Genomic DNA, 12878 nt, shown 5'->3' with positions numbered 1-12878 from the left:
CCCCCCCCCCGACAGCCCTTAGCCCCAACACCTGTTGGCTCTAAGTGACCACGGAGGTGCACTGCCAACTTCCCTGCTGAAAGACACTGTGTCAACAGGACAGCTCAGATTATTAAGAACTAAAACTACAAAGAAGTACTTTAAACTGAGTCAAGGTCACAACATTCAAAGACCTTTTCTGACCCTGGGTAACATGTTAATGTGCCAAATGGGGGAAAAAGTAAAGATATGATAGTAATAAAATACACAGATACTATCTAAAATAACTTTATGAGTAACAGAATATTTTTCTGACCACAGCCTTAGTAAAAATAATACGTAATAGCCACAGCAGGAACAGGAACCGAGAGCGCTATTGCCCACCTCCACTGGGGAGGAATGCTGTCTTTGGGGCTGGAGTGTGGCTCTGACAGAAAAGGTTCACCAGCAAGAATAACTACAAAAAGCTGCAGCAGAGGACAGCAAACTGCAGCACTGCTAGGACAAAATGTGCTTCAAGGCCACACCAGAACACCTGATTTTAGCAGAAGTGCCTGCGAGGGCAGAATTTGGCCTATATTCTGTACAACTCAGGTTTCTGTTCGTAGAGGAGGAGGGAAATAAAGCCTCTAGACTTAAAGCAGCAATCTGCAGAAGAGTGAAACTAATCCTGCAGCATTCTGGACAGAAGGACCCCAGTCCCTTATTAAACAATATAAGGGTAGTGTCATTAAATCTTCATACCAAAAAGAGAAAATTGAGAAACTTAGGTCTTTAAGATTGACCTATGAAAACTCCTTCAAAAATATATCTGTATATATTAAAACAAAAAACAAAAAAAAAAAAACAAAAAACAAACAACCACTTTATTTTGAATCCAAAAAATCTTGTAAATGTGACATTATCAAATATTAAATGCAGCAGCCACCCTAATGGCCCATCAATGCAAATATCCCTTTTCCAAGATGTGCCTGTATTCAGGCCTATCATTTTGCTGCTTCTATACAGTCAAAGATGATAAGGATCAATTTGGCACCCAAAGAAATGAGTTTCCAGATGCTGGCTAGTGATAATAGTTAAACCAGTCACCTTAATTCCTATGAGAGAAACTGCTGTGTGACTAACTCTCACCTTTCACTCCTGCAACAAGGGCTCAAAGCTTGAGTTGAGGCAAGAAGCGAAACAGGCAAAGTGATGAGACGGCTCCTCTTGTTAGAAAAAACGTGCTTAATATGGAGAGCCCACAAGAGCAGCTTTCCTATATGAACATCATGTGAAATAGCGTTTTGGTGTTTTCAGCCCATCTCCAGAGAGGAGGTTTTCCATCACAGCAGTTTCCATAAAGGCACTGTACATTACACGGGTAAAACATGGCAGTCCCATTTAACTCCAGTCAAACCTGCAGTTTTATCACTGCATCTTGTGTCAACTGTACCAAGGTGTTTCAGACAGTAGCTGATGGATTTTCACACAAGCAAGTAGATAAGCTCTCATAAGGAACTTTGTTTAAGTGTCCAAAATCCAAGAGCAGATGGAAAAGCCAAATTTTTAGTTTTTTAAATGGGCAAGTAATCATAGTGAAATATTTGTCAGCTTGTCACTATGACTTTTTGGAGTTGTGGTTTATGGAAAGGGCAAGAAAGCATAAAAAAAAAAAAAAAGTGGAGTTCTTGGTTTAATTTACATTTCTGTTCTAGTGTGCACCCAATTTGTCCATCAGGGACTTGATCCAAGTTGTAGCAAAATCAAGTTTGGGACCATTCCTCTAAGTTTAAGAGCAAACAGATGGACTTAATTTTTTACAATTTCAATCCTTTGGAGGTCTCTTCCCTCTACGCCTTATATTTTGAAAGCTATATTGCCAAGCAGTGTCGGCCCCAACTTTGGTTGTCCTAAAACCATGGAACTTTCATGAAAGAAGCTTAATGACAAAAAAAAATTGTTAAAGAAATCCAACTTCAAGCTTCAAAACTTTATGAAAAACATGTAACAATACACAATTCTGGAAAATGTTGCTTTGCTGCTATGGGGTCTATAGCCAGGAGAAAGTATAACATTATATAAAATCCTAAAAGAACACAGCTAATTGAATAAACCCACCCTCTTCTACAATGTTGCAGATTACTTAATCCACAATGGTCCTGAAAACAAGTTTAACACTACAGATAACTATGTTCTTCAAAACAAAAGGAATGAAAATGAGAGGAAAACGTTATTGTTCATCAAACAGAAAAACTAAAACCAGTGCTAGGCTAGGAAAGAAAGAATGGTTAAGCTCACATTTCTAAAAGGGTATTGCAAACAAAGAATCATGAACAACAAAAATAAAATATAAAAAAGGAAAAGATACAAGAGCGCTTAATGGTGTTCTTTTAAATATTTACTTTGCTGCTATTTAGAGAATAATTTGTTCCATTTAGTACTGCTGGGCTCAAAGGAGCGCTTTAATCCAGAGAGATTAATTATAGCCTTTGGAGTTATAAACACAATTTGGGAAGCAAAGCAAAGAGGAGAGAGACACCTCTCACACTGGCAATTAAGTTTACGCACTTCAGGGCTACACCACACAGGCTATGCCCCTGCTACACCTGCATGCTATAGGCAGAACAGTGCACAAGACACCCATACATTGGAGAAAAGCAGTTCCCGAGATGTCCAGGGAAGACACTACCTACCCTACAGCACTGCTATAGACAACTAAAATACTTCTCAGGTGTCCTTCACTGAAATACAATTTCACCTACACCTTATCAAGATGTCCTCTGATGTCACTCTCATTACTTGTGCCAGAAACAAGTCACCGTGCTGAGACAAACAGCAGCACTCAGCAGGCCCGGGACCCCATACACACTGCCTTTAAACCTCTCACGTGCTTCCACGCATCTCTCCCTCTGCTCATTGCAGTGTCCCACACCAGGAGATCAGTGACGAGGCAAGGCTGGGAGAGATCTTACCTAGTGAGGGGTTGGTTGCTCCTTCCTCTGAGCTCTCCTCAGCCCCCTCCTCCCCTAGGCCGGAGGTGGCCGAGTCTTCCGGGGCTGATGCAGAGCCAGGGGTGCTGGGCCCACTGACAGACCCCGAGTCCCCCTCCTCGCTGCTGGAGCCATAGCGGTCAGGCTGGGTGGCTGTCCCGCCCTCGCCGCAGCTCCTCCGCTCCTTGCGGTGCACCCGGGAGTGAAGCACCATTTGGTGGTAGGTGCGGAAGATCTTCCCACACTCAAAGCACTCGGTGGACTTGTTCTGGGTGGCCCGTCGGCTCTGCCGTGAGGCAGGGCGGTAGTCCAGGTCCCCCTGGGTGAGTGTACAGCTCTCCCCCAGTGGGGTGCCGCTAGTTTTCTCTGGGCGCCCACCGGTGCAGCTCTTCTTCTTGGGGTTGCTGGAAGAGCTGGGCAAGTCCTGGTCTCGCTTGCGCTTCTCCTGGTTGACGAGTATATACTCTCTCTTATCCTTGTCGTAAGTCACGTCCGCATCTGCCAGGGCCTCGTCCCATCCCACATATTTCACATACTCTGAGGGTTCTACTACTTTTCCTTTGGTGGCCAGCTGCCAAGCTTGGTAGCTACTGACTGGATCCAGCTCAGCTACTCTTTTCCCAGGCTGTCCTCTTGTAACTATATCCAGCCCTACAGATGGCCTTAGATTGAGACACTGCAAGAAAAACTGCTTTGTTATGGAGGAGCTTAGGCTCCCATCAATTAAGCCCTCAGCTTTATCCCCAGCACTGCCCCGCTGCACTCGGTAGTGAACAGCGTTATGTGCTTTCAGACTTTCCATATTTGTAAACAGATTTCCACACTTGGTGCAAACTTCATACAGAGACAGGCCAGTCACAATCGTCTCCTCCTGTATCACATTGTTGATAGTGGCTATGAGCTCCAAATCATTTTTTGGTTTGTTTTTGCTCCCAGTCTTGGGGCCATGCGACTTCATGTGGTTTTTGAGAAACCAGGGCTCTTTGAATCTCCTGCCACAAATGTGGCACCCATGATCAAATGACCCCCTGTGCTTTTTCATATGAGCTTTCAGGAACCAGGTTTGACTAAAGGCCTGACCACAGACTTCGCATGGAAACTCGCCCGCACTCAGCTCGCTCTTGCAGTTCTCAGTATAGGCCTCCCCATTTGGAACCTGAGCTGTTATGTGGTCCTTCTCTATGTGGTTTAACAGCGTCTCCTCCCTCAGGGTCATGTAGTTACACAACCTGCACTTGAATGGTTTGTGGACCTGGTGCAGGTGCTGCTCCAGGTCCTTCTTCCTTTCAAATTTGTTTTTGCAGAAGGTGCACTGGTAAGAGCTCAGCTTGCCATCCTCCTCAGCTGGCACCACCTCCATCACCTCCTTCTTGCTGCTTCTCAACAAGATCTTGCTGCTATCTACCTGAGCAGTACCATTCAAGATCTTGTTGCAGGCAGAAGTACTTTTAGTGGGGCTGGTGCACCCACCGAGGCCCTCTGACACACCCATTTCCCCCAGCTGCGCCTCTCCCATCTCCGTCTCATGCCCCTGACTTAAAGTGCCTGTTCTGTGACTACGGATGTGGATCTTCAGGTTGCCCTTTTGGGAAGCTCTGTGATCACAGTAAGGGCATTTGTAGGGCTTCTCACCCGTGTGCTTCCTCATGTGCTGCGACAAGGAGCTCTGAAAAGGGAAACTTTTACCGCAGATGCAGCAGCTGTGGCACGTGGTCTTGTCAGTATCCATGTCATTCTTGCCTAGTTTGCCTGGGCTGGAGGATCTCCGCAACTCCATTTCTGCCTCTCTACTACAATCCATCTGTCTTACTGCAACAGAGGGTGAGCAGGGCAGGAGGACAAAAGCATGTCTGGCAGCAGAGGAGGGCTGGACCGTGTTTTCAATCATACGGTTCTGCAGAGAAGTGTTTTACTGCTTCATTCTCAGGGTAATGTTTCTCCTTTCAGCTGCTCAAGAGAGTCCGAAGTGTCTATTTATTTCCGTAAGCTCTGTAAGCGGATGGCATAGATCACCTGAAAAAAAGAACCAAAAAAAAAAATCATCACAAAAATGTACAGAAATTGTGTGAGTAGATTCTTAAATATATTTAAACCTATTCATATTTTTAATTCAACAGATTACATCACTCACCCCACATTCAGAAGCATACTGTACTACAATTTATTGCACCAAAAAGCAGCAGCTTCTCCATTTGCTGATTGGCTAAACTTCAATGGCAAGCATGATTAATAAACAAGTAAAATCCAAAAAAGAGCATTTATTTCCATATACTGACATCACAGTCTCTTTAAAAAAGTTCAATCTTTAAATTTTTTTTTTGTTTGTTTTAAAACCAGGCAGAAGTGGCTAAAAATACAGCTTAAATGAGGAAAACATTTCTTGAGGAGGTTATTACACTTTAAATCTGTGGCTTTACCATCATGTGCAATTTCATGTAAAATACTTACTTGCCAAAGAGACTTTAGCAAATACCATATTCCTGCTGGCAACTGCATTACTTTGTATCTCAGGCAGCTCTGCTGTGCTTGATGTGGCATAAACAGAGCAGGCGCAGAGTCTGAGGACACTCAGTACTTTGATTAGTGAGAAAACACAAGAATCCAGAGCCTGACAAAGCATTCAGGAAAACTAAGTTATTTCCTGATGGACAATGAAGAAAAAAAAACCTCAAAGTGTAACATTTAACCTCAATCTAACAAAGTAAACTGATAATGTGCATAGGTATCAAATGATCTTAAAAGTGAGTCATTTATGTCAACAAGACATACAGGAAACCACAGCACCACCCACCTCAATGAAACAGAATCTTAACCATAAACAAAAAAACAAAACAAGAAACAACTTTGATTAACAAAACAGATTAATAAAAGTTTAAAAGCTTTTGTATAGTGACATGATTAAATGCAAGGGCCAATATCTGCCTCAGCGATGCAAGATGCAACACACCAGCAATTCTCCACCTTGTATACGGCAAAAACCAATGGTTAAGATCTCCACAGATTGTTTCTTTTCCAATTACCACACTGTAAACCAAAAATCTTCCCCCCTTCCTATCCTCACTAAGTACTACAAACACCACATGACTAAGATCAAAGAATACTGTATTCTCTAATAAAGAGAACCAATCTATTATTACATTAAGAAAACATCAGCTTCTTAAAACATAGCTAAAAATATGCAGAATAATAACAAGACTATATAGTCACACATCCATCACTTGACATCTATAACTAAATAAAGTTACAGATCTACAGCTGCAAATTTTAAGGTTTCTCACTGTATTCACCTCTGAGTCTCTTCAATATGTAAATAAGTAAATAGTCTAACCACATCACTGGCACAAGCCTAAGAAGAGGTAAAACTGATGCAATGCTCATCTCAGTTACACACTACAGAATAACTTTATTTAATTCAATCTAGCCCTCTTATTTGCTACAGGACCATTCATTTCTGGGTTTGATTTTCTGCATATCTAGTATTCATTCAGCATGTTAAGAGTTATTAACAGCATCTACTCAAACTACCTTTTCCTCGGAGAACTGACAGTAATATCTAAGGGACATTACACATTACAAATGCAATTTCATTTCTTGAATGAAGTATTTTTATATTATGACTAATTTATCATGACTTTTAAAATAAAGCAAATCAGATCACATCAATCCATATGAGCAGGTAGCTTAAAAACAAGAATATCTAAATCTCTGAAATTAGCCATTTAAAACCAAATTGAGGGGCAGCCTCAGAAAAAACTCCCTAGGTATATAAAGAAGGATGGCAACCACTGGAAGTTGTGGCTGTACCAGAAGGTGCAAACATGCTAAACAACAAATACAAATGCAGTTTACACCACATGTTGATGGATGAAACAATTCACAGTAACATCTTATTTATCTGATCCATAATTTAAATCTGCCAAATAAAAACTGATATTGTCTTACAATCGAAGACTTAACCTAAAACTCATTAAATCATAAAAAGAAATACCGGGGTAACTTACTGCATTTAACAAGTAACAACTTCGAAAATGTTCTGCACGTTGTAGAAAAAAAGATAGCAAGCTTTGGGAACAGATTTTTCTGAGTATTTTGTACAATGTTTTCTATATTCTGCATCTTCTACAGTTTACACCAGTAAGAACACTGCTTATCGGTAGGCTGACTTTTAAACTAGCAGGTTTGAGTTTTGTTGTTTGTTTGTTTGTTTTTTGGTTTTGGTGTTTTGGGTTTTTTTTTTAATGTACGTCCCATTTTAACTCAACTTTCTACAGTGTTTCCTGTCTGAAAGGTCAAAAGATCTTTAAGAGTCAAACTTAGACAAGAACGCTGTATGCAGCAGTTCAGACACATATAACCCAAAGCTTCAGAGTCCTTTTGTTTACTCAGCCACAGCTTCCCTGTGCTAAGTCTTGACATATTACACTTCAATTATTTATAGCATTTTCATTAATGAAACTTAAGTTATGAAAATGAGTATATGAAGAAAGCATTACTTGTAAGAGAGATATTAGTCACTTGCAGGAGATCCCCTAGCCCTATATTAAATTAGGCCTGAGGGGGAAAAAATTCAGAATTTTAAAATTACCAAATTATTTTATTAGTATAAAATATTTAATGGAAGCATTATCATCTACAGCAAAATATTATGAGAAAATTGTTTCATCTTTATTACTTTAGCTTGGCCAATGCACTGCAATTTATAACTTTAAAAGTTGAAATAAAGTATTCCTAGATTTGAATTATTTGAATTCATACACATTTAAAACTCACAAAATTTCACAACTGATCTTCCACAGACAGAAATTCAGGCAGAGAAAGTGCGTTCACCCAATCTGAGTTTACTTTACATGGTGTATGGAGATTTCCCTTAGGCTTTGGTAAATCGACTGACACAAACATATATGAACAACTTACAACTCCCTCCTCACATCATTTGACTGCCACTTAAAAGTAATTCCTTCAGAGGGGCTCTTTGCAGAAGAGCAGAGCCAGTGTTCATTATAAAGAAGCAGTAAAAACAAAGTAAAAATGACAACTTTGAAAAAAACTTCTATTTGGAAGGCTGAACATACAAAATGAGGAAAACTATAATACTTCTGAAGAATCATACCAATACAAAATAACATTTTGGCTTAATAGCTTCCAGCTTAGTATTAATCATTAAACAATTATTTCAACATCAGAGATGGCACAAGGAATGGAAGATGTCAATCAAACTACACTGATTACTCTTCCACTGTGAGTAAAAGTTTTGTGATGGATATTTTTGTTTCTTTCTGGCTGACTACAATAATAAAAATATTTGCATTTTGAAACAATTATGCATCTGAAAGTATTCTGAAATAATTCTCTTTCAGCACACATGTAATGCTCCCACCTCCAGCTACCCTAAGGCTATAAAAAATGTTTTAACTCTCAGTAATTTCAGGTGTAACCAGTAAGCTTTCATCGCTTTGGTCCAAGTTCAGCCTGAGTTCCTTAGCACCGGCCTGTCACACAGAATCCATAGCAGAGTCACATCCAGCGTGCAGATTTCTCCAAGACTGTCACAGTGTGGAGATCCCCACTGGCACAGCGGCAAGCCATAAGGAAATACAAGTGAATGTACACTGTAAATTAACTGTCTTTAAAAATATTTTGTGTGCTTTAACAGCATTGCAGCCTATCCACTCCTTGAGGGGGGCATTTGATATTCTGTTACAAGGGGCATATGAACTAGATTCACTTAGTTTTGTTGAACCAAGGATCACAGTTCATACAAGAAGCCACTGGCCAGTGTCCGGGAGGCATTTTCAGACCCCTTAAAACCAAGGCACTCAACATCATCACTGTTTACATGCAGGTTTGGTATATAAAGCAAGATGGAAGAGAAACATGAACAAAGACCCAAAAACAAGAGGGATGTCATGCCAAGAAATGCCTTTGCTCAACCAAATATTTTAGTTATAAGGCTTGTTCCTGCACCTCACAGAGTCTTTTCCTTGATCCACATGGGAACAAATAAACAAACTCTTTTTATTCCCCCACCCGAAAGCAAAAAACAAGCTTTCCTACAAGCTTAAATCAAGTGTCTGTCAGAATCACCACTATTTCAAACATTTAGCCATCAAAACTTCTCTGGTTTTAAAAACTAACTCGGAAAGAGTTCTTAGCTTGAGAGAAAACACACTTGGTCAAAGCAAGCTGCTCTCACCATGGAGCCCCAGTACCTTTCTCAGCATCAGCCATGGATTACTTCTCCAGGGAGGCCATGGTAGCCCATCTCTGCTAGTGGCATGGCAGGTACACCAGTGCATAGCTGCATCATCCTCACAACTTTTGCAAGACCCTCACATAGTCTTGAAGTGAAGCATGTGTAAAAGTACAGGGGAACTGCATTTAAATAAAAGAGAAGCACTCAAATACCTATTACTCTTCTCATGCCACCTGCACGTTCTGGAAGAGGACCAGGTATGCTGTGAGAACTCCCCACAGGGTAAGACAGACCCTCTTAAGGATCTTTTGTGCCTATTGGAAAACATTGGGGAAAAAAATTAAGAAATCAAAACTAAGCAACACAAGATGACTGAAAAATAGAATGCAAGAGATACCACACTGAAAAATTAATTGCAAATTAATTTCTTACAAACAAATATCCTGCACAGTGCAGACAGAGGAAAACATACAAGAAAATTATTCCTATTCCAACATACAGAAGACTACAGATTCTTTTTTAATTGCTCTTTTTCAATTTCTCTTCAGTTAAACCTGACTTTAAAAATCATATTGCATGGGCTGTAGTGGCAAGGAAGGAAAACTCTTCAGTAAGTAATAAACGAGAACATACAATCTGGGAAGCTACATAGACCTATTCAAACAGTACAGTGTATTTTTTAAAACAAACTGCTTTCAGTTGGGGTGCAAGTATTTCAAGTCCCATCTGAAAGACAAATGCCCTGGAGAAGTATGGCTCTTCTCATCTCCAAGAAGTTTGAATATACACTGCAATGAATCCACCATGTTCCTCTGCCAAAGGCAACGACTTAAAAAAAAAAAAAAAACAAAAAAAACACAACACACACACTGTGAGGCATGATCTTGTGGAAAAAAAAATCTTACTGAAATTCCTTCTAGGTGACGAAATGATAGGACATAGCATGTAAACATCTAGGTGAATTTGAGAAAGTTGTATCTTTCAAAGAATGGCAACCTGGAGAGCTGATCTCTCTTGGCTGGAGAAAGCTCATGTTGCCCCAGAGCCAAACAGACTTTGCTGCTCAGAGTAGAGAGGCCACAAGAGAGCGAAGGGCAGGAAAAGAGCGAACAAAAGACAGAGAACGTTTGACAACTGCCTTACCAGCCTTTGTGCTCACTGAACCACAAAGACCTTTCTCCCACTCTGTGTCTTCTCCCCAGGCTGCAGAGACACCGTCCAGCTTGCACACCAGCCTCACTCTATCTGCACACACTTCTCACTTTGTAAGGGAACATGGCTTCTTTGGAACATCCGGACCCCATGGAGGTCATCAGTCCACCTCCCTGATTAAAGGTTCAATCCTGCCATCCTCATTTAGGCACCAGTCCTATCAAAATGCCTCTTATGGACCATGTCACTAGCCTATAGACCCTTTAATGCCTTGAGCTGATAGCATCCTTCAGACTACACCAGAAAGTAGAAGAGCAAGTGTATCTTTAAATAGTAAGCCCATACTTGAACCTGCAGGAAATCCTGGCATTCTGCAATTTAAGAGACTAAATTTGCCATTAGGTAAAGGCAGCAGAGCTCTGAATAGATTTTTTCTGAAAGTAATCCAAGCTAACCCAGTAAAAACCTACCCAAAAATCACAAGCCAGTTGTATAAGACTATCAAATTTTCAAATGTATTCCGTTATTAAAAGTGGCGATCTTGACAACAGACCTCCTGAAGTTTGTTTAAGACTGCCAAAACTGACACAAGAACTGCAAAGGAAAAATAAAAAGCTCCTGGAAAAACAAACAAGGAATTTCTGTTAGTCTATTTCCACTTAGGCTTTATAAAATCCTTCAGCAGCATTTTGCAATACTTTTTTTTTTTGTTTAATTATTCTAAACCAGCCTTTCCCCGCAGCTGGGGAAGCATTTCCCATTTAAAAAGTTTGCTGTCTGAACCCTGAGATATTATTCTGAGCTTCTCCAAATAGATGCAAAAAATGCGATGTATCTCCCTCCCTGAGCTAATGACATTTTGCAGCAGGCTTCAGAGCAGCAGCCATGGCTGTGAAAGTAGACAGGCCTTTCTCAACCAATGCCACACCCTTAGCAGGGAAAAGAATACACTGAAATAAAGATAAAAACACTAGTGCTGAAAAAGCTGGAGGTAGGTATTTGCAGTGACAAAGTCAGCAAAACCTCCTTAACCCAGATTTTTTTCTGACTCCTTAAGAAGCAGTTCAGGAGCAAGGAGGGGAGTTTGCTTTTGCACTGCTAAGGGGTATGTTGAGAAACACAGAGCTGTCACCCACTCAGTACATATTTTGTGTTTTAGTATACTGTGCGTGTTTGTCTTCTGGGAGACAAAGAAATGTACTTTGTTAGTTACACTGTAGTGTTCTAAGCAATGAATTGAAATATATCATTAACATCCAGGACAAGCTTTATCTTGCTACCAAAACAAAGCGACTATTCTTTGAACAAATTGAGGGGGAAAATCCCATAATGACAATGAAGAGTTCCTCTCCCTAAAAACTGTGCTGCACAAGAGTAACAATTATGGGCTTATATTCTACAGACTGGGGTTGCGAATAGCTGCATGAAGCGATGCATTCACTATTGGGAGAGTAAGTACCATTGATGACAAGGCCTTGGGGCTTCTGCTGTTCGCAGACCAATCAATAATCCATTATGAACAAACTAAATTTCCCCTCTAATATGAAGAAATGAATAAAAGGGAACCAGTATCACTAGTACTTTTATGGAAAAAAACAACAATGCAGAAATCACAAAATACCATCACAAGACTTAAAACTAGTGGTGATGTCTAACACTGACAGAACTACCCACAATAACCCTTTATAAAAAAAAAAAAAAAAAAAAAAAAAAAAGAGAAAAGAAAAGCTTATTTTAAAAGGCAAGACTCTTTCAAGACTACTTATTCTGGCTGCAGGACAAAAAAAAAAGCAACATTAATCTTTCAAGGCAAGGAGGAGAAAATGAACTAACTTCATCCAAGCATCTACCAGTTTGCTTCAAACTATTTTCTAACACAACGTAAATAAGAACCTGAATTAGAAATAACTGTCCAAATGTGACTGGTCAACCATAACAAGACTTTATTGCAGCAGCTGTGTTACTATCCAGACACGAGGCCCTGAAATTGTTGTTCTCCCATTCTCACTGTCACATGCTACAATACAATCAAGAGAGGACCCATTTAAATAGCAAAGCCATAGCAAACCTCAGCGTCTTCAGTTCCTATCTATACCTCTCAACACAGCACCATAAGGTAGAAGAGGGGAAAAGCTCTCCCAAAAGATTACAGATTAAGTATTTAAATTAAAAATAAAAAAAAGTTGTGTGGTTTTTTTTTTTTAATGGGTAACAGTAAATTAGATCCCAAAGAAACACTGAGAACAATACTATTAATGTATAAGGCAGCCTATGTCCTTTTTCTGAAATATAAAGAATAGTAAAGTTGACCTCACGGGGTGGGGGGCTGGGGGAATGAATACACAATGTGATTATTGATCAGTCCTAGAAAAGCCAAGAACTGCACTAGTGCAGATGTGATTTTTTTTTTCCTAGGGTCATTAATGATATATGTTGGAAAGTCAAAAGCTCTTATTTTGACATGCTGCAATAGTATCACTAATTCTGAATATAAGCATCATTTTAGGTTCAAAAAAAATCTTTAAAAAAAACAAACAAAAATCGCCCTCCATTTTACTTCAATTTAACAATAATGTTTTCCT

General features: G+C 40.0%; 1 protein-coding gene across 2 annotated transcripts in view; it reads right to left on the bottom strand.

Annotated features, from left to right (window-relative positions):
• Positions 1-12878, bottom strand: part of ZNF516 (zinc finger protein 516) — an 86962-nt gene that overhangs the window by 51270 nt on the left and 22814 nt on the right. For both annotated transcript variants that reach the window (XM_026841365.1, XM_026841366.1), the window contains one exon: positions 2934-4964. In XM_026841365.1, coding sequence (XP_026697166.1) covers positions 2934-4839 — 1906 coding nt within the window. In that variant the 5' untranslated portion in view covers positions 4840-4964. Of the gene's footprint in view, positions 1-2933; positions 4965-12878 lie in introns of those variants that run through there.

Source organism: Athene cunicularia, assembly GCF_003259725.1.
Source record: "Athene cunicularia isolate RWA chromosome 2 unlocalized genomic scaffold, athCun1 chr2_part1, whole genome shotgun sequence".
In the NCBI taxonomy this organism is placed as follows: Eukaryota; Metazoa; Chordata; class Aves; order Strigiformes; family Strigidae; genus Athene; species Athene cunicularia.
The sequence above is the reverse complement of the archived record's forward strand: the minus strand, read 5'-3'. Positions and strand labels throughout refer to the sequence as shown.